General features: G+C 39.0%; 2 protein-coding genes across 6 annotated transcripts in view; one reads left to right on the top strand and one right to left on the bottom strand.

Moving 5' to 3' along the window:
• CLEC16A (C-type lectin domain containing 16A) overlaps positions 1-7,599 on the bottom strand; it is a 210,556-nt gene extending 202,957 nt beyond the window's left edge. The window contains exon 1 of one of the 3 annotated variants that reach the window (XM_074280551.1): positions 7,331-7,599. In XM_074280551.1, coding sequence (XP_074136652.1) covers positions 7,331-7,410 — 80 coding nt within the window. In that variant the 5' untranslated portion in view covers positions 7,411-7,599. The remainder of the gene's footprint in view (positions 1-7,330) is intronic. The other 2 variants (XM_074280550.1, XM_074280552.1) reach the window with 2 other exon arrangements.
• Positions 7,600-13,522: 5,923 nt separating this feature from the next.
• Positions 13,523-26,356, top strand: DEXI (Dexi homolog). 3 transcript variants are annotated; one of them, XM_074280547.1, is made up of 3 exons: positions 13,527-14,412; positions 14,593-14,752; positions 25,986-26,356. In XM_074280547.1, the coding sequence occupies exons 1-3, from the start codon at positions 14,260-14,262 to the stop codon at positions 26,141-26,143; spliced, it is 471 nt and encodes a 156-aa protein (XP_074136648.1). In that variant the 5' UTR covers positions 13,527-14,259; the 3' UTR covers positions 26,144-26,356. The 3 variants fall into 3 exon arrangements, 2 of the variants coding, with proteins under 2 accessions (XP_074136648.1, XP_074136649.1); XM_074280548.1 differs by having other exon boundaries at positions 13,529-14,506; XR_012484530.1 differs by having other exon boundaries at positions 13,523-14,752.
• The last annotated feature ends 699 nt before the right edge of the window (positions 26,357-27,055 follow it).

The raw sequence follows: 27,055 nt of genomic DNA, 5'->3' as shown, positions 1-27,055 counted from the left end.
TGGGGAAGAGCTTGCGTGCTTGGGAGGAGCAAGTTCATTGGTTGAAGTGGTTCTTCCCAGAAGCCCTTGCACTATCCCATGCCCATTCTCTGGGAGGATAAAGAGGGCAGCTCTGGAGGAAAAAATATCAGTCTCTGCTCTAGACCAGGCTTGACACAGCTCTCTGCAGGAAGGGAAGTCACTTCTCTGGACAAGAGTTAACAGCAACTGTCTGGAGACATCGGTTCTCTACAGGAAGAAGAATCTGTCCGAGAGATTTGAGTTGACACAGCAGATCTCCTCCCAGAGAGCGATCGGCAGCTTCTGGAGACAACAGCACGTTACAAAGAGGATATAGAATAGAGGCAGGCTAAGTAATCAGAGAATGGGGTTAGGCAAGAGCATACCATATAGCAACAATTAATAAATACATATAAGACAAGAGCCATTCCCCAAAGGTTATGAACAAACAGTTTTCAAAAGAAGAATAGCAAAATACTCACAAAGAAAAAAACTAATCAAAATAAGTGGGGATTTTGCCTCACACCTGATTATATTTTTGCCAATTATCAATGTTGCGCAGTAGAGATTATGGAATGACAGGCACACTGATACAATTGTTGCTAGAAGTATGAATGGTACAACTATTTTGGAAAGCAATTTGGAATTATGAAAAAAAGTGATTGAAATTTCTATACTCACTTATACCCACAGAAAGTCGTCAATAAGAAGAAAATTCCCATATACTCTACAATATTTATAGCATTTATCGCATAATACTTGATAACTTAAGAACTGGAAGCAAAGATGTCCATCAATTGGGGAATGACTAAATAAACTATGGCACCTTCACATAAGGGAATAAAAGATGATGTATATGATAAATAAAGAGAAACATGGAAAAATCTATATGAAATTATGCAGAAGCAAGATAACAATATACAACAATGTAAACTGAAAGAACAATACCAAAAAATTCAAAAGAAAATATAACAAAATTATAAAGCTAGAGCAGGATTCAATAACAAGATATAAAAGGACATTCCTAATTCATTTTTAATGTGTTAAATAGTTGTGCTGATTTTTTCCCCTCTAAAAAGACTATGTATTACATGGAATGGCTCTCAGGAAGGGAAAGGAAGAATACTTGGGAAAACTATGATGATATGAGAAACAAAAGATATCAATAAAAACCTATTCTAATAACAAAATCAATTTTAAAAATGATCTGAATAAAATGTTAAAAGTTTTTGCACAATCAGAACCTAAGCAGGAAAAATTAGAGGAATGAATAGGGGGAAAAATCTTTGCAACACAGAAAATTCTATATGAAAGTCAGCTATGTATAAATTAAGGACATCCTTGAAGATGGTATTAGGAGAAGAAAAATAGACTTTCATGAGCAATATTCAACCATATTAGGCTATCATCTTATGATTCAGTGAAAGATATAATAAGATCCCTTCAAGCTTATTGTTTGTTGATGATGAAAAGGCATTTGATTCAAATGCAATGCCTACACAACAAAAATATTACCTTTCCAGCTCTTTTCCAGCAGAGTGGCTTTCAAACATTAAGAGCATTCAAAACTTTTGAAAATATCTAATGTTTAATGACACTAATGATGATAAACATGATATGAGGCAAAAAGGAGGGGAGCTGTATCTTCAGCAACAATATTCACCACTGTGATGAAAGAAATCTAAGGCAGAGATCAGGTAAAGGAAGCATTCCCTATGGATGGTGAGATAACGCAAGGGCTTGTGGGAAAATTACTTCTACTAATGAACTTGCTCCTTTTAAACATTAAACTCCTCCCCAGAAGTTTAAAGGGGTAAAACTCCCCTTAAAGGCCGGAACTAGAGAATTGTTAAGTACCGATTTAGCACTTTAATTGCAAGAAAGCAATTACATATGGTAAATGAAAAATGACTGCAGCATAAAACCAAAAACAACTCTGAAAGGCAGTGCTAAAGTTTATCATAAAGGAATTAAGAATATAAGAAGAAAAGAAAAGTGCTAAATCGGTACTTAACAATTCTCTAGTTCTGGCCTTTAAGGGGAGTTTTACCCCTTTAAACTTCTGGGGAGGAGTTTAATGTTTAAAAGGAGCAAGTTCATTAGTAGAAGTAATTTTCCCACAAGCCCTTGCGTTATCCCACGCCCATTCTCTGGAAGGATAAAAGAGAAAGACACTCTGGAGGAGGAGGAGTCTACTAAGGGTCAGAGTTGGGACTGCACTCTGGAGGAATAGAGTCTGGGATTGAGTTGAGACAGCAGATCTCCTCCCACAGAGCGATCAGCAGTTTCTGGAGACAACAGAACATTACAAGATAGTAAGTAAGGAATAACTGATAGGAAGCTAGGATACATTATTTCCCTTCCCACATAGTAAAACAGGCCTCTGAGACACCAGTGGACCAGTAGTAAACTTTTAGAAGAATTTGAAGAAATATCACAGGCAAGCAAGGCTTCACAGGTTGTGAATGGTAATGTTGAAGATAACTCCTGAATGCAGAGACATCCATTTGAGTATTTAATTATTACCAGCACATAGAAATACCTAGTAAATGCTGAAAATCAATTCCTATCAAGCCTCTTTCCAAATCATACTAAGGAAATATTTAAGAAATATATGTCACTGTCAAAAATCAATGACTTCCTTGTGGATCCTGAGAAAGAATTCCAGAGCTGTGCTATTTCAGATATACAGACATGTGAAAAGAGATCATTCTTCAAATAATATGCCTCTGCAATCTTCATTTAATAACCTGCCAAATAATGGAAACCATAAGAAATTTAAAACTATGGAAGACAGTAGAATACAAAATTAAGTGTTTACATGCACTGCTTCTCCCTATCACTCATGCCTAAAAAATGTAAAACTAGGTCAATAAGCAAGACTGGGGTTGGGACATCACTAAGTCTATCTATCTGAATATATCTGATGTCTATAGAACTGTAATTTTATGCCAAAGGAGGATACTACCTTGTAGCAAATGTCACAAACAATGACACGGGGATATATAGTGAAGTGATATAACCTCATTATTCAAATAATACCAGACAACAAAGATTTTTTAAAATTATATACTTTGGATTGTCTGTGCTAGGACTGTATCTACTGACAAGGTAATTAGAATCCAAATGAAGAGATAAGACATAAAATTGAGCAAAACAGTATGTAATAAAAAATGTTCATTGTAAAATAGAGGCAAAAAAGTTTAAAGCATTGTAAGAAAAAGAAAAATCAAGATAAATTGGAGTCACTGAAGCATTTGTACAACATAACCCAGGCACTGAAAGATGGTGAACATATGGCTAAACAGAGGGGGCATTTAATGCAGGAAGATCGGCACTGAGTAAAGTAACGGAGCCAAGAGTTAAGGAACAGATGAATAGGAAGAATAGAATCAGATTATATAGGGCCTAAAAAAGCTAACCAAAGGGTTCACAGGATCATAGGATTTTAGGTCTAGAAGGGACCTTAAACATTAGATTCGATTAGATTATCAGTTAAGAAAACTGCCTCAGAGAGGGGAAATAATTTACCCATGGTCACACAGGTCTTAAGTAGAAGCTTGTTATGGAAAGAAAAATTCTAGACTAGAATAAAGAGGACCTGAGTTCAAATCCCAACTGTGCTATTTACAGCCTCAATGAATTCCAATCAAAAAGCATTTAAGTGCCTCTTATGTGCCAAGAACTGTGCTGGGCACTTGGGAAACAAAAACAGGAATGACACAATCCTGTTCTCAAGGACTTCCATTCTAATGGCAGAAACAACCTAGAGACATACAAATAAATGCCAAATAAATATAAAGAAAATAAATGCAAACAAATCACTCGGCTTCTCCAAGCTTCAGTTTCCTTACCTACAGAATAAGGAGGTCAGACTAGATAAGCTTTAAGCTGCTTTTCAACTACAGATCTATGATCCAGGATTCAAATTCAAGTCTTTTGACTCCAGTGTTCTTTCTACTACATTACAAATTTCAACTAGTAGTGATGATAGACAACTAAAAATCATCATATGACCTCAATAGAGAAGTAACATCTAAAACATATATTTGAAGAAGATTAATCAGATTTAAAGTGATTTTAGAAGTAGAAGGGACCTTAAGTTAAGGTCACCTATCTAGTCCGCATTCTCTGCTCATTAAAAAAAAAACAAAAAACCTAGAGATTTGTTTTATGTCACTTCATTTCCCAATAGATATAAGGATATCTATTCCTTAAATAACAGAGCTGCTACCTATAACAAATTTAAAAATAAAAACCAGAGAGTAAAAATAGATCGACAAAACTAACACTGCAGTGATCCATATTCATAGATGTATATAATGGAATAAGGTATATTCTTATAGCTCTCTTTAGGGGCTAAACTTGGTCATTATAATTATACAGCATTCAATTTCAATATTTTTGTTATTCTTCATTCACATTATCATAGTCACTGTGTTTGTTGTTTTCCTGGTTCTGTTTTTTTCACTTTCTACTAGTTCATTTAAGTTTTCCAAGCCTCCCTATATGTCATATTTATCATTTTCCTATTTAAAAATTTATTGAGGGGCAGCTAGGTGGCACAGTGGATAGAGCGCCAGCCTTGAATTCAGGAGGACCTGAGTTCAAATCTGGTCTCAGACACTTAACACTTCCTAGCTGTGTGACCCTGGGCAAGTCACTTAACCCCAGCCTCAGGAAAAAAAAAATTATTGAAAAATATTTCCATTAAATAAGTGACTTTATATTTAAACAATAGCTGACAACATCACTAAATATTACACTTACTAGTAACTGCGGGAGAGGGTTTAAAATTTAGCATGACCCAAAAGAAAAGGTACATCATATCTTGTGTATTACATCTTACAGTTTACATGGAAATTCTTTATGAAGAATCAAAAGCCTATTTCTTATAGTATAGTAGTATTCCATTGTACTCATATACCCACAACTTGAATAGCCATTTCCCAAATGACAAGCATCTATTTTGTTTCTCATTATTTTCTATTACAAAAGTGGGATTTTTTTTTAATGTCTATTTGACCTTTCTTGCTGCCTTTAAGCTTGTTTTTTTTTGCCCCGGGGTAAAACTTTAGGATCAAAACGAAGAAAATTTTAGCCACTTTCTTAGAATAATTCCAAATTACTTTTCAATGCACTAGTCCCTGCACTTTACAGGTAATGAAATTTAAGACTAGAAAGATTAAGTAACTCATTGAAGGTGACACAGCAAAGTAAAAGCTGGACAACAACTAGAATCCAAATCTCCTGTGCTAAATACTAAGGATATAAAAACAAGTAAGCAACATAATCTCTGTCCTCACAAAGTTCACCCTTTACTAAGAGAAGACAACAGGTATAAATTAGAATTGGAAAGGAGAGATGGAGCGGGGATAGACTTGGGGAAGGTAATGTCAGCATCTCAAAGAAAGTGCCCAGGAAATACTATTGTGGATTCGGAACACTCACCAGTCAGACCCCTGACTCAAGAGGACTGATTCAGGTGGGAAAAGAAAGAGACCAAAGTATATAAGCACCATAGCTCAGAGATTTCCAGGAAGTAGAAAATACAATTTACTTTCCCTTACATTTAATAATGATGTCCCAAGAATATAATAATGTCATCATAACTTTCAAATATGCCCAATGTTGTTAGAATTGGGAAGGCAAGCCAAAAGTTAAGCCAGTTTGTTTGAAGTTCCTATTAAAAAACTGAATGTGAATATTGTGGTTCAGTGGAGACCAGTTTTACTAATAAAAGTAATAAACATTGTATTGGCAAACATCAGTTCTTTGCTATTATTCCAAGTAAGAACTGCTCGTGGTCTTTTGTAAATAATAATAGATCTCTGCATATTATTACTTCTTTCAACCATATATCTTAAATTAGATATGGCTATCTGAATTCTATTCAACTGATATATGTTTCAGTACAATCTCTATTAAAAAAATGTTAAGAAGCAGTCCAAGAATTAAAGTTGCCCATCCCTATACATAACTAAAATTTTGACTAACGAGATCTTTTTACCTCTCATTAGGATTTTCAGTGGAGAGATAAACACAGAAAAAGTATATTGGCGCCATTACAAACTGCTGCTTCAATACTTCCTTAAGTCAAGACCCGCTAAAAAAAAAATAACCAAAAAACCACTTTTATTCCGTGCTCATTTGCTCTGCAATTATCAGTTCTCAGTTGTCAGCTTATAAGCATAGTCTACGGCTGAAAACAACTTGATAGTTCCTTTAATCTGTAATACTAATAGATCTAATTAATGATGAATGTGATAAAATAGCACCTGATGACACAAGAAAACAGTTACTAAAAGCATTTTCTGGGACATTTCCAGAAAATCTGAGGATCTTTACTATATCTCTCGATTCAGACACAAGGAAAAAGTTCCTAACTTTCCACATCACTGATGCTGATTTCTCAGCATCGTAGAAAGAACCCGAGTCCTGAAACCAGAATGTCTGACTTCCAGCTTGACTGCTGCAGAGATGTTGGACAAGTCATTCTCTTCCCCGGGCCTCAGTTTCCACAACTATATGGATTGGACCAGCTGATTCCTAGGGTGTTTGTCACCTCCTGATCCTCAGATATATGCTACACACTGATAAGATCTGGGGCATGCAAGGAAAGGCAAAAAAAAAAAAAAAAAAAAAGCTGTCAAGGTTGGGCAAAGGGAAAAAGTCCACCGAAACTAACAACAGAATGCACCCATGAACAAGAAATCATCCAACAGGACTCTGGGGTATGTCGGTCAAAAACCTGTAGGCGCCGTAGAACAGACCAGAGAAAAGGACCGCGGTGACTGCCTAGGATCCGTTCCTCCATCCTCCCTAACTCCTGCTGAGATCGCTATTTGGCGCCCCTCTCCGAACTCTTTCCCCTGCAGCCGGCTATCACCGGGCCAGCCTCCTTTTCGGAGATCGGCGCCCTACGCACCCCACACCTTTCTGGGATTGCCCTTTTTCCCCCGCACACCCCCGGCATTCTTTCCAAGCGCTCGCCCTCATCCCAAGAGACTTTTTCTCCTCCTTGGTCCCTCCCACCTTCCCCCTCCCAGACGTCGCCGGCTTCAGCGAGAGGGTGCAGACACTCACCGACCCAAGCCCTCCGACTTCGAGCCCCCACCGTTCTCCCTACCCCATGAGGCATTTCTCTCCCCCTTCCACCTCATTCTTATCCCCGCCCTCAGAGTGCAGGTACTTGATCAGTGGCCTCAGACCCCGGCCGGCCTGGTTCCCAAACTCGGTCCAGCTCTCCCCTCCTTACACGCCCCACCTGGAGGCTTAAGCGCCGCTTCCCCGCCCCCAATAAGAAAGGCTCCCCCCTCCCCCAACTCACTTCAGGTGGTCCAAGGAGTGGATGCTGCGGGAGGACTTCCCATGGCCCCCACCCACCCAGCTCCGCGAGCGACCAAACATTTCCGCGGGCCCCTTCCAGTAGCTTCCCCTCACGGCTTCATCCCGGGAGCCGCCGAAAACCTGCGGCAGCAGAAGCGGCAACGGCGGCGGCGGTAGCCGCAGACGAACCGCCAACCACCTTCCCCCCAAGCCTTACAGCCCGGTACTGACATTCAGTCCCGGAACCCGGCCAGTCGGCCCTCGCGCTTTACGGCTGCCGCCGAGAACGCCGGGAAGTGGAGTTCTTTCCTGGGGCCCCTGCGGCCGGGACTCGATGAGGGCCACAGGTTAATTGTGTCCAAACTACAAATCCCGTCGTGCATAGCGCAAATCTCCGTTTGCTCCCCACCCCCATCCCTTATGCCTTTCAACCTCCTCCTCCTAAGGGGGTGGGTCTAAAGAGAAACCCGCAACTTCATGCGGAGGAGGGAGGGGGAAGTGTTCTCCCCTGGGACTGATGGATAATGCTCTTGTTGGTAATAAATGAAAATGAACTTTGAATTCACAACGGATATTATCTTCCTTTGTCCCAAAAGTCCGGAGAATTCCGATATCTAAAAACTCACTCTCCAAGGATTCTGTTTTTTTAAATAAAATAATAAAGGTCACTATAGTGGAGGAAAAAGAATTGTAGTTTCGAAGTCAGACGGTCCTCAAATCTGTCAACGAGCATTAAGTGTCTGCTGTGTTTTAGACACTGCTACACGCCGGAGGCCTGGGTTCGATCAACCCTCTGGGCCTCCGTTTCCTCTTCATCTGCAAAATTAGGGGCTTTGACAAGATGACCTTTAAAATCCCTTCCAACACTTAAATCAGTGATCATAACGCAAGACATTCATTCACTTGTGATGGAAAGCACTTTAGTGTCCGGGAAGTCTGCTGGTTTGTGACGTCAGAAAACCTGGTTTGGGATATCCGATTGGTATTTACTAGATCTATGACCTTGGAGAACCTCTCTGGGTCTCATAAGAAAAAAAAAAACGTAGCGTGGGGAGAGGGTGCGCAGTTAGTTTCTGCTAGGTGGAGATATATCACATTATGGCAAGAGGTAATAATTAGCCATCAGTTTTCTTGGCTTGTTGAAAGTGTTTGAGAGAAGAATGATGGCGAGTGATACTTCGTATGAAATTGTGCAACTGCTGGTAAGGCCCCAATTAGGGCATATTTTGAGTTTGATGCTCACCCTGATCACAGGATTGAGTACACTGACAGTCCTGATAAAGATTCCCTTGGTAAATAATAGCTGGTATATATGCAGCACTCTATGGTTTTCCAAAGTACATGCAAAAAAGTATTTGATCCTTACAACAACTCTGAAATGGGCACTATAATTATCCCCATTTAACAAAAGAGAAAAGTGAAGCTCAAGTCTTTAGGTTTCACTGTGAGAGTAACAAATTCTAATCAAGTCCTGTCTCTACCACCCAGCAGCCTTGCTGTTTTTACTTCTAGGGCTGTCACAGCTCTCTTAAGGTCCTGACCCAGTTTCCCCAATTGTCCTATTCAGTTACTCTGCCTCAGGTTATAACCATCCCCTCTTATATCTTATATCTTAGACCTTAGGCTATGACCATTCCCTCTTAATGCTTGATGGGATAAAGGTCTTTATCCATTTTAGACATCATTAGAATATCCAGAGCCTCTCCTGTACCTCCCATTATATCATCCTAAGTGGCTCCCCCCATTAGGTCATCCCCATCCAGGTACCTCCCCCATTAGGTCATTCTTCTTGTTACCCTATAAAAGAATCTTGTTATTGGACATTCAAGGCTGGATTCTTTGAGACAATAGTCTCATTCAGCCCTGGGACCAAACCATGGATCCATTTGGTCCAAGTAAATCTCTCCCTTTCAAATAAAATATTAAATACTCTCTAATCTCTATCTTGCTCAGCTTCTCCAGCATTACACTAGTAAACCTTAAAGCATCAAACCAATATGTATTGCTATTATTGGCAGGTGTGGTGGTTGTTGCCCTTAGAAGTCCAGAGCTCTCTGGCTTTCACCAGCTGCCTGATTTTGGGCAAATCCCTTAAATCCCAGAATTTAAGAGGAGGAGGACTTCAGAGACTTTGAGCCTTGATTAAACAAGAATCATCTATACAGTATTCCTGAGAAGTGGTCCAGCCTTTGCTGGTTAAGCAATGTGTTTTCATGGAATCTGAAAGGATTATGGAGTCAGTGGACCTCAATTCAGATTCTACATCTGATACTCCTGGACGACTTTGAGCAAATCACTAAAGTTGCATGCGCTCCAACTTTTTTTTTTTAATCTGTGCAAGGGAGAAGGGAGTTAAACTCTAATGTTATATATTATACCTTGTCCATATTCACCATGAGTTTAACTTGTCTATCCTAAGAAGCACTTGTTGGTACAGTGATAAAGTATTAGACCTGGAATCAGAAAGCTATGAGTTCAAGTCTGGAGTCAGACATTTACTTGTTGGGCAAGTCACTTAACCTCTGTTTTTCTCAGATTCCTCAGTTGTGAAAGGATAATAATAGTCTTTATCTTATAGGGTTGCTGTGATAATATTTGTAAAGTGTCTGACACATGACTTTTCTCCTCCCCCTGGATTTTTGCATTGACTTTGACCCAGGAAGAGAGATCAGGAATGAATACTTTCTGAAACTCTGCCTCACTTAAATCCAACTCAGGAGGAAATCAAGACATCACCCCTGTGATGTCATTAATCCTCTTGCAGAATGAAAGAAAAAAAAAAACAATGATGATACATAGTAGATGCTCAGAAATGCTTGTTTCCTTTCCTTCCTCCCTCCCTCCAAGAAAGACTAAATAGATGAATATTTGTGGCCCAGATTTTGACATGCATATGAGTGCAATCATATGCACCCTCTAGGGTGCAGCTTCTTAAACTGTTTTTCAAATCCATATGGGGTATAATAACTGAAAATGGGGGTCCTGAAATTGATTTATCATCAGTAAATGTTTGATTTATATGTTATATATTTAATATGGCTGTATACCTGGAATCACATAAAAAGCTATCTAGGGGGGAAAAAGTAATTTAGAGTATGTCCAACAATATGTATATCTAGAATAGTACAGTGTGTGAAACTTGAAAAGACACTTACCCAAAATGACTACTTAGAGATCACTCAAAGTAGAGAGCAGAAAGATTGTTTATTAATCCTCATGAGGATGAGCAGCCCTACCACTAGATAAGGAAGAAAGAAAGCTCACTGTAGGAGGGCTAAAGAAGTAGTAAAGATTCACAGCTTTTATACAAGAGATTACATCACAAATAAGAGAGCATTGAGAGGAGAGGGGAAGGCATCTAATTGTTATCTGAAGAGATTGGAATGGAAGGTTTCTATTTCCCAGAAATCACCTGATTTCTAGGAAACAGAAAATCAGGCCTTCAGGCTTTAGATAATCAATCAGACAGTGTTTAAACTAATAGTCCAAATATCGATAAATGTCAAATACTGATAAATGTCATCAGCTCAGGTTAAGTAAATATGTTTATAACTAGCCAAGGCTCAAGTAAATATGGACCTGCCCATATTTATACTTATGCAGGTCACGGAGACACAGAAATAATGAAAATAAAATACAGAAAAAAGAATTCACAATTTCTGTAAGTTCTTCACCTTATCTCTCTATTCCACATAATAGGCAGTGAGTGAAAAGGAGGAAAATAAATTGGATTGCTTTCAGAAAATTACCACAGGTTTTTACTGATCCCCGAAGTTCCCATGAAAAAGACCCATCTTTTCCATATTAACATTTTATTGGGCACTATGGCAGTGAGACATAGAACATCTCTGCATCTGAACGATAATTACCTGGGAAAAGTATCCTCCAAGAAACAAATCCAAAGCAGTGATAGTTCTTTTACATTTTACAGATAAAAACTGGCATTTTTCTGGGTGAAGAGATACTATGTGTCAGATACTGTGCTAAGCACTTTACAAATATATCATGTTTTGTAATTCAAAAAACATTTGCCACACAATAACCCTGTGAATAGATAAGGCAAATTTGTCTATTTACAGAGAAGAAAAATAGGGCTCAGGTTAAATGACTTTCCAAAGTCACAGAGCTGATAAGTGACAGATCCATGTCCTTAGTGTTCCTATTATACCCCTTCTCATTTAAAGTGTAGGTAGGTTAAGTAACTTGCTCACACTCATATACTGAGTGAGATGGGGCAGAGATTGGAATTTTGTTTCCATGACATCATTTAGAATTTACTGTCCGAGACTCTAAGAAGGTAATGAGCAAAAATGATATCTTATCCTACCTACATAGTATGGGATGGGGGAAAGAGAAAGGGTGAATCTTTGAGGAAATGGAACTATCCCTTAGACCCAAATGAGAAACCCCTTCACCTCTAGTTGCACAAACCATTTTACAATATAAGCTCCATAATATCAAGCTGTTAGCACTGCTAGGGAGTTCAAATGATAGCTTTCAGGCTCTGCCCTACCAACACTTCCTTAAGAGAAAAATGTAAAAAAAAAAAACAAAAACAAACAAACAAACAAAAACGTATATTTACTCCACGCACAACTTCCTGGTTCCCCTCTGGAGCTGCTCTGATTCCCCATGCTAGTTTCAGTAGGAATTTCTCATTTACTTCATTTATAGAATTATAGATTTTGATCTGAAAGCAACCTTAGAGATCACCTAGCCCAGTGGTCTTCCCCCTCCTTTGGCTTTCATAGATGAAGGAATTGAGGTTCAGAGATATCAGATAAATTGATGAAGGTCACAAAGGTTGTAAGTGATAGAGATAGGATTTGGTTCCATTCAGTCTTCTGTAATGGTGAGGTACTGTGCATGGTGAGTGGTGAGGAATGGTAGCAATACACAAACAGAAAGATGCAAGTCTTTGCTCTAATGTGATTTATCATTTGGGAGTAGAAGAGAAGGGTACAGGTATAGAATGTCTACAACCAAATAAGAATTTTACAAGGGGCTCTGGAAGTTAAGAGCACCTGATTTCAGATCCAGATGCTTTTTACTTGTGTGATCTTGGACAGCTTAGCACATATCTCTAGGCTTCAGTTTCCTCATCCTCAAGATAGGATGTCATTTTTGTTCACTACCTAGTTAGAATTTGGGACAGTGAATTCTAATGATGTTCACGGGAACAAAATTCCAATTAAAAATGGAGGGGCAGGGCAGGTGGCACAGTGGATAGAGCACCAGTCCTGAATTCAGGAGGACCTGAGTTCAAATCTGGTCTCAGACACTTAACACTTCCTAGCTGTGTGACCCTGGGCAAGTCACTTAACCCCAGTCTTGGGGGGGAGGGGGGAATGGAGGGGCAGCTAGGTAGCATAGTGGATAGAGTGCTTGACCTGCAGTCAGGAAAACAACTCTTCTTGAGTTCAATTTGGCTTCAGACACTATCTGGGTCACCTTGGGCAAGTCATTTAGCTCTGTTTGCCTCAATTTCCTCATCTGTAAAACGAATTGGAAAAGGAAATGGCAAACTCTCCTAGCATCTTTGCCAAGAAAACCCCAAATGGGGTCACAGAGTCAGTCATGACTGGAAAAACAAAACTCTGAATAACACAAAAATGAAGGGATTAGACTAGATGACCAGTAAGGGCCCTTTCAATTCTAACTATTTTAGGATTCTAAGGGAAGAACGAGTGGGATTAGGAAACTCTGAGGAGGTTTACTCTCTCAACAGAGGGCTGAAGGATTCAGGGAAAAGCTTTATGGGAGAAGATTTCAAAAAGAGAATTATGGGGAAGGAGCATTCTTAGGTTTTGCTAGAAAACTTCTTCTGTAAAGATTAACAATGGTGCCATACGTGCAGTAACATAAAAAAGTGTGAATGTCTGTTAGTTCTTATATTTTTATTTATCTATTTTATTTTTCCCAATTTACTTGCCTCAGTCTTTCAAACACAGGTGGAATCCGGAGGACAGCGCCCTAGTCTGTTGGACGAATTGAGGACAAAACGAAACGAGCCAGCCCGGGGAAGACTGGACAGCTGGGCTTGCAGAGCTGTCCCGGACCAACTCGCGAAGGTGGGGAACGGCGGGAGGGGGAGGGGGAAGAGGGGGCGGAGGGACTAGGGAGATGGAGCAGCTCCCGCCTCTCCCCCCGCCCCTGGGCGGCCCGGGCCAGTGCGCGCTGGGGCGGGGCGGAGGCTGCGCTAGAGGCCGAGCAGGGGCCCCCGCGGAGGCGGGGAGGGGAGACGCGGCCATGGGAGCGCTGGCCCCGGGGAGCTGAGGGGGAAACCGATCCCAGCTGGATCTCGAGAGACCACAGGCTGGACGTTTCGGGAAAAGGACATACAGGGCAACGAAGGCGGCGGTGACACTTGAACGAGCGGAAGCGGCGATGTCCCCGGAGCCTCGACCTCCTCCTGGACACTGAGCCCCGCCGCCGGGCCCTGCGTCCCCAGCCCGCGGGGATCCGGCCGCAGTCCGCCCTGGGATCTCTGGGAAGTGGGAAGGGAGCGCTCAGCCGGGCGCCCCCATTGCCGGCCGGCCGGGAGTGGAGCGCTGCCCCTTCAACCTAGACTGCACAACTGGAGAGCCCCGGGGGCTGCCCCGAGGTGCTGCTGCAATTGCCTTACAGTGTTCCCATCCTCTCTCCCGCAGCTGCCGCAGTGGAAGCATCTGGACTCCTATCTTGGGACTGCCACATCTGGATACCTCCCTTCTAACAGCACAGGCCTTGCCTTGCCCGGGTTCCCATAACTGGAAACCCCTCCCCCTCCTTCCTCAAGTTACTGCAGAGTCCTAACACATCTGGACTTATGCCTTCAGATCCCAAATCTCTCCTTCCCCCTTAGCACAATTGCCAAGTTTTCTCCAGTCCCACTTTCCTTCCATTTACCACATATACATCTGGATTGCCCCACCTCAGCCCCCAGCTTGCATGCCCACTCCAGGGATTGCAGCCCATCTGGATGCACTGGGCCCCCTTAGCTCCCATGTGCCCTTGCTACCCTATATGTTCTACGTGGGGTTGTTCTTTGTCAACGTCCTGATCCTGTATTATGCCTTCCTGATGGAGTACATCGTCCTTAATGTAGGTTTGGTCTTCCTGCCTGAGGACATGGACCAGGCACTGGTGGATCTGGGTGTACTCTCAGATCCAGGCTCTGGGCTCTATGACACTGACAGTGAGTTGGATGTCTTTGATGGCTACCTGGAATAGGGGGATCCTGGGGCTGGGATCCCCCAGTCAGAACCTTCCTTCTTCCCTCAGGCCCTGCAGAGGAAACCTTCAGGCCTATCACAGCTTGTGCTTCCTGGGCCAGAATGCCTGGGCCAGGCTGATGCTGTGGGCCACACAGGAGTTGCCACCGATGATGTCTTCCCTCCTTCAAGGGGACCTAGGACAATGCCTTCCCTGGTCCTCAAGACCTGTAAGTGTCCTCCCTGCCTTGTAAAACAGAGTGGGTTTGAATACTTGTGGGCTGATCAGGGAAGCAATGAAGGTTGGGGAGCTGTCTGATCTAACCTGGTTCCAGAGGACCCTTTGACTCCCTATACAGCTTTTTTCCCAACTGTTTCCCTTAGAGGTCTTTGTTCCCCCCCTCCCTTTGCCTGTTCTGCTCTGGAATTGTTTAATTCATAGTCTGTATTCCATCCATGAAGGTAGGAATGGAAAAGTCAGTTCTCCCTTATTGAGTCTTCAGAAATCTGGGCTATGGAGCATTTCCAGAGGGTAACTGTGAAGCTGAAACCTTGTTTATGTGACAGCTGCTGTTCATAAGTGCTTACTTGGAACTGATCAGTTGCTGCAGAGAATTGGAGGGTTAAAGAGAGAGAAAGAGAAATTGTCAGTTTGAAATGACAGAGATGGGATCACTTTGACATCAAGTAGATCTCAGACTTCCAAAAGGGTCTTCTGGCTCAACTATGAGTCCAGCAGCCAGTGGGCATCAGGAATCCCAGATTCCCACTTAGGAATAAGGGATAGCCACAAAGCCATGGGACAAAACAAGTCTCTTTTTTTTCTTCCATTTCCCGAGTGGAAAGATATCCAAGGGCTTATCATTATAGGAAAAAAACTATTATGTTATGTGAATTTGTTAATAAAATACCTGTAAGTGGTTGGTGGTTTTCTCCCTGAAGATTTAATTTCTTCCAGGACATTATGAGCTATGAAAATGAGAAGGGGTGATAATTCTTCCTGTTGTTTTAGGGTTGGCTCTAGCAACTCAGATGAACAGTGAGAGGCCCTAAATATGAGCACTTTATTGGAAGATGGGGGGGGGGCTTGAGAGAAGGGCTATTAGGAGAGTCACTAGTTAGAACTTTACTGAGAAAGAACTTGTGGGAGGGAGGGGAGTTAGAGACCACTTATCTTGGGTATGTTTTTTTTTTTTCAAGCCTACATCCTGGAATCAGATTTCAGGGTGTCCAACATAATTAATATTGCATATTGTTTCTGTAGGGCAGGCCAACTTTGCAAGGCAATCTGAAGGGGGAATATTAGAGCCTGAGGCTGCCTGTGGCAGCAATATTTGCATTCCCCATTGAATTTCATGAGGAGAGAGGCCCACTGAAACATGAGACCTTAAGGTCAAGACTCCCAGAAAGTTTCTCTTTTGAGGACAACATTAGGGGTCTAAGAAACAAAAGGACTGACTCAGTTTTATGTATTTCTGCCAATGAAGTTATGGAAACCCAGTTAGGTCGCCCTTTGGGGTATTAAGATAGGTTTGTTTGCCTCTTTGGGCAGCTGCTGTTGTTGGCTCAGTCATATGACAGCTGGAAGAAGTCCTACAGTCCGAGTCCATTCCTCCCCGCCAAGACTAAGAACATCCTGCTTGTCATGTCAGCTTTTTGAGTATTTGCTGGGTTCCTGAGATCACATCCAGGCACCAAGCCAAATAATTCTATAATAATAAGAGTCTGGCCTGAGTTTTTGGGTGGAGATCATCAGAAAAGATAGCTAGGACTTTTCTCTGCTTTCCATTCCTCAATTCCATCCCCCCAAGTGTAAAACTGTTCCATTTGCCCTCATCTATAATTGAACACACACTGTGCCCTGTGCCCATCTCCACTAAGATGGCAATGATTGGTGGATTCCTCTGTGGGGATTATGAGGCCACCTGGTTTTGTTTGCCACCCAGAGAGGGTGGGAAATATCTTTAAAAAACCACACACAAGACTCAAAACCATTGCTGTTTTAAGAGATTGTCTCCACAATGCAATTTGGTGAAAAGTCTTGTTTTATCTTTTTTGCTTTGCTAGTCATCACTTTCAACATCAACAAGAAATGCTTTCCCATCCAAATAAAAGTGTTGACATATTTTAACTAAAAATTTAAAGCCAAATGGTCCTACGTAATATTCAGCAAACAGTGTTTAAGTATAAACACAAGAAAACACTTTTTTTTTTTTTTTTCAGGGGCATCTTTGCAGAGCTATCAGAGTTATTTTTCAATCATGGGAAATAATGAAGATGTGTTTCTATGTGACAAAGATGTTATTGCTTTGACTTTTTAAAAGAAAAGAAACTTGCAAGACAGGAAAAAAAAAAAAAAAAAAAAGGAAACATAGCTCGCTTCCTCTCTAGCTCTAATTATCTTGAGCTTTAGCCCTACAAACAACATGCCAAAATCAAGATACCTAATGATTATAGGGAAGGAAAAACAACCAAAAATAACACAAAGATCTTTTTTAAGCTAACTCACCAACTGTGGACTGATCATGCTTATAGGTATTTTAACTGTGTAAATCCTAAGCCACAAAATATTTAAGGAAAAACTGCTTCACCCTTCTCCCCCACCTTTTGTCTTTCTCTTTGTCTCTGTCTCATTTTGTCTCTGCTTTTATCTCTTTCTTTCTCTCTCACTGGCAAAAAGAAACATATCTATCTCCCTCCTGAGTATTCCTGTAATATTGAATACTGAACAAACAGATCAGCTTACTAACCGCCTTTTCCCCTTTTTTTTTCTTTTCCCATTAAAACTTTTCTCAGAGGTCCTCCATTTTTTGAGTAAAAGTAGATCAGAATCATCAGGATATCATTCCTGTTGCTTTTCCACTAAAGTGTAAATATGAAAAGATAGGCAGTCAAAAATATTTCTTCCAGGAGGAAAAAAGATTGGCTTGCTATTTCTAAAGAGAAGGACATCCTCATTGTTCAAATACTTTTGAGGTCATGTTAGATCTTGGGACATCTTCTACAATACCCAATTGAACTTTGACTCAGGTTCTTAGTAAAGTCTTTGAAAATACTATTCAGCTGCCTCCTTTCTCTTGGCTTGAGGGCCTCTCCATGATATTATCATTTTCTTAAGCTATGGAGATTGGCATAGGTAGAAAGGGGGTAATAGGAATTAAGAGGAAATCACCTATGAGCCTGAAATGAAAGGAAATAAGACATTTGCAGTTAACCATCTAGATTAGGAATTCTTAACTTTTTTTCTTTCATGGACCCCTATAGGAGTTTTCTAAAATCTATGGATTTCTCAAAATGCATGAAACAAAATATCTAGAATTATGAAGGAAACCAATATTATTAAAATAGAGTTATCAACATAGTTCCCCCACCCACATTCATGATCTCCAGGTCAAAACCACCTGATTTAGGTTATCCACATTCCACTGCTTCCAAGGAATGCATGGTACTGCAGCCTGGATAATAAGAACCAAATTCTTCAAAAATCTGTAACTCTTCCTTTTTCTGATCCTTGTGCAGACGACAACAGTGGTAAGGTAAATGGTAAATGACCTCAGCATTCTCATTTGCTCAACAGACAAAAATGGTTACAAGCAGATTCCTGAGGAGTTGTTTCCAAGACTGCCATATGCCATCATCCCTTCCCAGAGATTATACATATACAAGAACAAGTTACCTTTCATAATCAATAGTAGAGAGGGTTCTTCTAGAAACAGATGAGAATTTCCCAGGGTAAATAGAGCATCTTTTTATTATTATTATTTTATTTTTTAATTATTAAATTTTTATTTAATTAAAACCATTGACCCTTTACTAACTCCAATAACTTTTATTAAGGCAGAGCATCTTACTGAAATGATTATCCCTTACAGTAGACTAATAAACAATTGTAATTTGAGAATTTGGTAAAGTTATTTGAGAGGCAGTATTATATAGTGGAAAAGGCACTAGACTTGGCAGAAGACTTAGAATTAAATCCTGGCTTGTACCTTTATTATCTGTGTGACCTTGGTCCAGTAATTAATTTAACCTCTCTGAATTTGTTTTCATTATCTGTAAAAATGAAAATAATCATACCTATCCTAAGTACCTCAGGGTTGATTTAGGGATCAAATGAGCAAATAGGTGAGTAGCCCCATATAAAGGTAAGCTTTAAAATCATTCTTTTTTTAAAAAGGTCTTTGATACTTCCTTCCCAACAGTAAACACTATTTCTCTTAGTGACAGCTCAGATTTCCCATCTCCTCAAGATATAAATAACTACATTCAGATTCAACATATATAACTTAGTGAAGTGAATATAAGGGCAAAATGGAACCTCAGCATTCGCTGCTCATCCCTGAATTGGAAGAGAAGATTTTCCTTTTATAGCTTATTGGAGAGGAAAGGCATTCAGTGCTAGTTCACATGTGATATTTGATCACCATTTATCAACTGCTGAAAATTATTATTTGAGTCCTAGCAGCTTAGAGATTCTAGAAAAGCTACTACTAAAATGCTGCTTTTAAACTTTGTTCTAGAAGGAAGGAAACAAGCATTTATTAAGCTTCTACTATGTGTCAAGTCTTATGTTAAGCACTGTATAAATATTCTCATTTGATTCTTACAACAGCCCTGGGAGATAGGAAGTAGGTGCTATTATTATGCCCATTTTATGATTGAGGAAACTGAGGCAGTAGAGGTCAGGTGCTTACCCATATGGCTAATAAATGTCTGAGGCTAGATTTGAACTTAGTTTTCCTGACTCCAGGTTTAATGCTCCATCCATTGCCCCACCTAGCTGCTTCAATGGAAATATTTGGTTCTTTGAACAATTAATATTAACTTAGTAATTAATGAAGTAAATAAGAGTTTATTAAGCAAGGCACTATTCTAAGTGCAAAGACAAAATTTAAAAGTCTTTGTTTTCATGGAAACTACATTTCAGTAGAGGATACAACTTGTAAATGTATAAGAATATATTTGGATGTATTTTAGGGAGTCCATGAACTTCAAAAGGAAAAAAAAATAGATTTTTATTTTCACTAAACTCTCATCAAAATATAGCATTTCCTTCAATTATTAAAAACATCATTCCAAAGGGAGTCAGTTGATGTCACCAAAATGCTAATGGGGCCCTCTGAAGTAAAGTATGAGAAATGTGTATATACCTGTAAAAGTGTTTACCACCTACATCAGGTGGCATATGAGCTGAGCCTTGATAGAAGCTAGGAATATCAAAAGGGAAAAATGGGGAAACATTTCAGGCATGGGAGATAGCCTATGCAAAGGTATGGAGGGGGAAGCAGAAATTCCAAGTTTAGGGGATACCAAGTACTCCTAAAATGTACAATGTGGGAATGAATTCATGAGTGACAAACACTGCTTGGTACCAGGGATAAGAATAAAAATGTGTAGTAAGCTTGAAAAAGTAGTCTAGAACCAGATTGTGATGGGTTTAAATGTCAAGTTGGGAAGTTTACATTTTATTTAAGAGAAAATAGAAAAGCACTGAGGTAATTAAATGGGTAGATGTGCTCAAGCCCTTACTTTAGGAATATTCCTTTGACATCTGAATAGAGGAAAGCTTGGGGAGGAATTGGATTAATATTAAGTTAATGGAAGTTGGGAGCATGATTAGGATAATGTTGTAATAAAACATCCAAGAGGTGATTAGGATCTGAATTATTCTGATGATTATATGTATAGAGATAAGGGGATAGATGTGAGATAGAGGTTCGAAGTAGAATCAACAAAAATTGAATATAAGGGTGTGGGATTGGAAAATTTTCAGATTTGGATGCTTCTATATGTTGTAGTACCCTCAACATAAAGAAAAAAAATTGAGCTTAGGGGAAAAAATTTAAGTGAAAACTGATTATGCATTAGACATGCTGGATTTGAGATGCTTGTTGAACATCTCATTTGAAATGTTCCCAGAGCAGTTGGTGATGGAGACCTGGGGCTCAGAAGAGAGAACAGGGGAAAATATATAGATCAGTGAATCATATGCATAAAAATGACAATAAGACTCATAGAGGTTCAGAAGGGCGTTTTTTTTTTTTATTATAGCTTTTTATTTACAAAACATATGCATGGGTAATTTTTTAACATTAACCCTTGCAAAACCTTCTGTTCCAACTTTTCCCCTCCTTCCCCCCACTTAAATGGCAGGTAGTCTAATATGTGTTAAATATGTTAAAGTATATATTAAATACTATATGTTTCAGTGGAGTGTGTCACAACCCGAATTGAGAATTATATAGGAAAAGAAGTGGAGGCCACAGTGTTGACTTCTTTTTCTATGATGTGTCTGTGAAAGGAAGAAGATATCTATGGGATGATGAGGGATGAGACAGTCAAGCAAAGGGCTATTTATTTATTTATTTTTTTTAAAGAATCAGGGAGACCTAGGCATATTAATAGGCTTTGGGGAAGGAGCCAAACGATACTGCTAGATTGATGATTAGAAATTTAGAAAATAATCCTGCTATGATGGAAGATTCAAAGTCCCCACAGCAATACAATTAGAATAGAAGCAAAATCAAAAATAAAGGAGACAGGAGGGAATGGGATATAGGGCACAAGTAGAAGTATTGAGGTTGGTGAGGGCCTTTCTTTGGAGAAGAGAATGAGGATGAAGGCAAGAGATTTTGAGGTATAGAAAAGTTTAAAAGAGAGAGAGAGAGAGAGAGAGAGAGAGAGAGAGAGAGAGAGAGAGAGAGAGAGAGAGAGAGAGCTCATTCCTTCAAAGTAGCAAATAAATTCTTCTGAGGAGAAAGAAGTGAGTAAATGTAGGAAGACTGAGGTGAGAATAGCAGGTTTGGAACAGCCACTATAGTAGGTTAGGAAGAGTCAATTAAGAAAGAAGAAAAGAATTGTTAGTGCAATAGTAAGGGATCTGGTGAGATTAGATAAACTTTTGCATAGAAGGTGGGAAAAGGAGTTTGGTAAAATAGTGGTAAGAGCACTTCACTTAATGAGAAATCTGGGTTTTGTGTCCTACCTTTGACAATTACTGTGACCATGGACAAGTTACTTAAGTTTTTTGAGCATTAGTTTTTTTTAATCTGTACAATTTGGATAATAATGAGAAAAATGTCTCAAATGAAAAAAATGCAGATTGAAACTTTTTGCAGACCTCAAACATATATTTTTATTACTATAGCCTTGGTGATTACAAATTTTAGTATTTCTTGCACATAAATTATTTGATCACATGGGAGAATGTCTAAATCTCACTCCCAGAAATTCCCAGACAAGAAGACATTTTTTGTTGGGGATTTTTTCCATGAAGTTTTCCAACAGTGAGCCATCAAAATAGATTGATTGTTTATTTATTCAGCAAGTGTTTATTAAGGATTTGCCCTTTTCTATGGCACTCTGCTGAATATACAAAGATAAAGAAGACATCAGTGTCTGCCTTCAGGGAACTTAAATTCTACTGGAAGAAAATAATTTGAATACACATAAATTAATACTACATATGTAAAATATATGTATGTGTATATATTTTATATATTTATGCACTAAATATATTCCATTGTATGTGTCTATATATGCATATCTATGTGTATATTTATATATATTTACATTCTGTTATATGTACACACACAGATCAGAACAAAAATTACTTTGTGTTTAATAAGCAATCTATTATTTATGAGCCAAGATTTATATACAAACACACTTAACAAAGATATATAAAGTTCTGTATCGATTATGAGAGGCAGTGTGGGATAGAGGATTGGATTTGGAGTCAGGAAGACACTAGGTTTAAATGCTACCTCAGATGCTTACAAGTTGTGTTATGATGTGCCAATCATTTAACCTCTCTCTATATCAATTTCTTCAACTATAAACATAGAGATAATAATAGCATTTATGCAGGGGATTATTTAAGGATTAAGCCCTTTTTAAATCTTAAAAAAAAAAAACCCTATATAAATGGTAGTTATTATTATTGATGTGGTATAGTGATAAGGCCTGGATTCAAATACTTACTAGTATCTTTAACTAGTTTTCTGACTTTAGACACGTTCCTTCACTTTGCTTGCTTTTAGTCTCTTCATTTGTAAAAGTGCGGTTGTTGCTTCAAACTCTCAGATTCTATAATTGTATGAAGCCCAGAAAAAGAGGACAGTTAGGAAAGGTTGCTGAAGGAGGTAGGATCCGAGGGGTATCTTGAGGATGAGAAAGACTTGAACTGACAAGGTGGAAGCCCTGGCATGAGCAGAGGGACAAAGACCCTCATTGGCGTATTGGGTGTATCTGCCATTTAGTTAGTTTACAGGTATTTATTTATTATAAATTTATTTGTTGTTAACATTTATTATATTTTAGGCATTGTGCCTAAATTGAACTTGGATTCAGGGGAAATCTGAGTTAAAGTCCTACCTTTGACTATTGTATTTATGTATGTGTGTGTATGTGTGAACATACACGTATATATTATTAGTATTTATGTTATTTGAGGCATGCAGACACAGAGAGAGACAAAAAGAGGAAGGAGGGACAGAAAAGAGAGACAGAGACAGAGAAATACACACAGAAAAACATACAGAAAAATACACACAGAGAAAAACTTGATATAATCTCAAAGCAGGTGAAGAGGGAGGGACTGGAACAGAGAAATAGTAAAAGCCTACAGAAAAAAAAGATGGTATTTGAACTGAATCTTAAAGGAAGCAAGGGACACTAAGTGGCAAAAAGGGAAGGGGAAGGGCATTCCAAACATGGGAACCAGTCAGGAAAAAGGCATGGAGATGGGAGATAGAGAGTAGCATTTGCAAGTATATCAATGTAGCTGAATCCGAAAGTACTTGGAGATAAAACCAGAAAGGTACAAAGAAGCTAATTTGTGAAGAGTTTTAAATCCCAGAGACAATATTTGATATTTGATCCTGGAAGTAATAGGGAGCCACTGGAGCTGAATCTGTAGCAAGGGCCACAAATGTGTGAGAATTACAGCTCATATATAGCATTTCTGGAAAAGCCAAAGGCTGAAAATTATTTAATACTATCTGACCTGTAACAGCTGAACCAAACCATGGGAGAAAGCCTGGAATCTTGCTGCAGCATTGTAGAACAGGATTATCCAGGAATGTGGAGGGCCTGCCAAGTAACTTTACCCAGAAAACCATAGACAGGTTCTATATTTTCAAGCTATATAATCTGGATCTATAATCTGGATGATAGGTATTTTGGCCACAGGGTGCTAATATCCTAAGACGAGCAAGTTATTGAGTTGGTAAATTCTCTGCTCTTCCCAGGCTCAGAAAAGAGAATGGAGACATTGGCCAAATGTCAATACCTTCTTGGTCTTTTGGGAGGCAGTTTGTTTGTAATATATCTCACTCCCTCTGCTAAATCTCCTTGCAGCTGCCTCAGCAGCTACTCTTCCCTTCCTTTGGATTCATCCCCCATAGAGACTGGCTGGGAGGAGGCAATAGGAACTTGAGGTGGACAAATTTAATATGCTGGCCAAAAATCATGAAATAGCCATCAAAAGTCCTAAAATTCAGGCTTAGGTTTGCTATTTCCCCCTCACACATCATTCTCCTCTCCATCCTTTCCATGCCTACTGTCACATGGATTGATTCCAGATAATCTATCTTAGAGCTCTAAAAGCCTAAGATTATCTGACCTGATTTTGTCTTTACCTGGTATGATTACAAAGTAATGAGACTGACTTTCTTAGATTTGTAAATTTGTGGTGTGCTTACCTTTCATGTAGAAGGAGTTGATTAATCTTTGAATTTTAGTTTAGGTAGCACAGCAGACTCCACTAGGGCCTGGAGTCCGGAAATTGAGTTCAAATTCAGCCTCAGAAACTGTGTGAAGGGCAAAGGCCTTCACTTCTGTCTGCCTCAGTTTTCCCAACTATAAATTGGGAATAATAAAGATTGAGGATCAAATGAAATAATATCTGTAAAATACTTAGCACAATGCTTGACACCTAGTAGGTGCTTAATAAATGCACCTTTCCTTCCTTTCTTCCTTCATTTACAAAGAACTATTTTGGAAATGATCTGAGTAGTGATAACACAGTTTAGCTGTTATTTTGTAGAAGTTCAAAAGTTCCACAAGCAATTATGAACTGCCTTATATGCCCAAGGAAGGGGGCTATGTTTGTGTATGTTTCTAAACCAAACTCATTCTATTCTAGTCTCCCTTCATATCTTAAGGATTTGTCATGATTATTAAGTACTAGCATGGATGCCACAACTAAGGGATGTGTGGAATTTCCTACTCTGGAGGTACTTAAAACAGAAGAGAAGCTCATTGGTTGGGGATACTTTGTAAATTGTTACATAAATTTAATTGCTATTATCATTTACTGTTGTTGTATAATATTTATCTAGGATAATCTACCAAGCACAATTAACAAGAGTCCATCTAAAAGCATCAAAGAAACAAAGTAGCTGCCTCTGACACTTAATAGCAGTGGTATGAACAGATCACTTAACCACTCTGAGCCATCGTTTCTTTACCTGTAAATGGGAAGAGTATTACCTGTGGTATCTACTGTGTAGAATCATGATGAATGCCATGAGATCAAAGGTTTAGAATTTGAAGGGAGCTTTGAGTGCATCTAGTCCAACTTTTCACTTTGCATTTGAGGAGTCAGGCCCAGAGGTGTCTCATGACTCCGAAATTGCTGCACCAGTGACTGCCTCCCTCAAATGAAGCTAAATAAAGTCATTGGAAAAGACCAGATAGTATCTAAATAGCACCTTAAGGTTTCCAAATTATTTTACATAGATAGTTTGTAATATAAACGTAGGTTTACATATAAGGTTGAGAACACATTTGATCATCACAAAATTATTATTGCTCCTATTTTACAGATGAGGAAACTAGGGATGAGTAATGCCATGGGGTTACCTGGCTAGGAAATGTCTAAGAAAGGATTTGAATTCAGACCTTCCAAATCCAGGGCTGTAGCCTTAAAGTGCTTTATAAATGTTCTTTATTTAGAAATCAGGCTAGAACAGGGATAACAATAGCATTGACCACCCACTGATTATTGTAAGTATAAAATGAGATGACATTTGGAAAGCAACTGCAAACTTTAAAATGATACACAAATGTTAGCTATTATAATAATAATAACTTTAAAAGAATTAAAAATAATAAATAAAATATATGACTGGTTCTAATTATTTATAGTGTCATATATTTAGCACTTTATATCTAGTTCAATGCCTTTATTGTATAGATCAGGAAACTGAGGCTTACATCATTTAATGACTTGTCCAAAGTGATAGTGTGCATAGCAGAGCCAGGGCTCAAAATCAGGTCTGTTGACTCCCAAACAGGGTTTTTTCCATGGCACCAATTTAGTCTGTTACTGAGATTTCAGAGAGAGGGTGGAAAATTTTGCCTATGGGTCATATTGAGGGACATTTCTGGCTCTTCTGGCCACTTTGGATAAAGCTGATTCTGCTTATGTTAGTGACATTAATATCTGCTTTTCACTAGGTCTGCCCACCTTGAAAGTGCACCACAATGCAACTCCTGGGATTAATGGGATTGAAAAGTGCTCAAGTTGGAAAGGCACACAGACTGGAATGGAAAGAGCAATGAAGGAGCCAGATCACAGATTCTTCCAAACAGATGTTCTCTCAGTGACTGTCTAACTGCAGTGTTGCACAAGAGGCCAATGCCTTAGTTTAGTACCTTAAATGATCTGGATGCATATTTTTTATGAAAATCCAAGCTTTTCTCTTTCGATATTATTTCTGATGTACCTTGAAGGATCAACTTTGGGGGGGAAATGTTTTTAAGACTGTTAGTGATGAAGAGTAGTTGATATCAATATTTGTTGTTAATAAAGCCTAAAGTAGTTGAAATGTTTAGAACTTTTCTGGCAATTAGTTCTAGAGATGCTCTCAGGTGGGGATTCACAATTGAAAGAATTAAGGGAATCTTCCAAAGGTTTGGCTTGGTGGATTGTCTCTTTTGTTTTCAATCTGCTTGTCTTCCATTGGTTTTGCAGATCTCTCAACTGTTCTATGGAAGAGAACTGGAAGAACATGTATAAAGAATGACTTAATTATCCAACCCAAGATACTTTGACAATGATAGTGTTAATTAAATTCAACTCCTATAAACCTGTAAAAGCACTCTCTGGAAAGCTAACCTCTTTTGATTAAAAAAAAAAAAAAAAAAGATTCAATTAAGTCTTCTGGAATGTTTTGCTTTTTTTTTCATCCTTACCTTAATAAAGTTGAGAAAACAAGTTTTAAAGAAATTTAGTATTAACCAAGACTATAAAGAGATTACTAACACCACTTAGTAATTAGAATTTGGGCCACTGTAGTTTGGCAAGTTCTTATAGTCTCCAATTTTTTCCAGCCAGTCAGACTTATTGAGACCATCAAACCAGCTAATGATGCCTGTGGATACAGAATGGAAATTGAAGCAAGATTGGAAAGGGCAACTTGTAAACAACTTGAAATTTAAGCAACAACAATTAATAATCTCTTCAAGATACATGACACTTTATATTTGTTCAAATTCATTCACATACAAAATTGCACTTGATCCTT

This window comes from Sminthopsis crassicaudata, chromosome 1 (assembly GCF_048593235.1).
Source record: "Sminthopsis crassicaudata isolate SCR6 chromosome 1, ASM4859323v1, whole genome shotgun sequence".
NCBI lineage: Eukaryota > Metazoa > Chordata > Mammalia > Dasyuromorphia > Dasyuridae > Sminthopsis > Sminthopsis crassicaudata.
The sequence above is the reverse complement of the archived record's forward strand: the minus strand, read 5'-3'. Positions and strand labels throughout refer to the sequence as shown.

Coding starts and splice junctions, on each gene's coding strand:
- DEXI (XM_074280547.1), top strand. CDS start 14,260: ATGCCCACTCCAGGGATTGCAGCCCATCTGGATGCACTGGGCCCCCTT. Junction 14,413..14,592: donor TGGAGTACATCGTCCTTAAT/GTAGGTTTGGTC, acceptor TTCTTCCCTCAG/GCCCTGCAGAGGAAACCTTC. Junction 14,753..25,985: donor TTCCCTGGTCCTCAAGACCT/GTAAGTGTCCTC, acceptor GCTTTTCACTAG/GTCTGCCCACCTTGAAAGTG.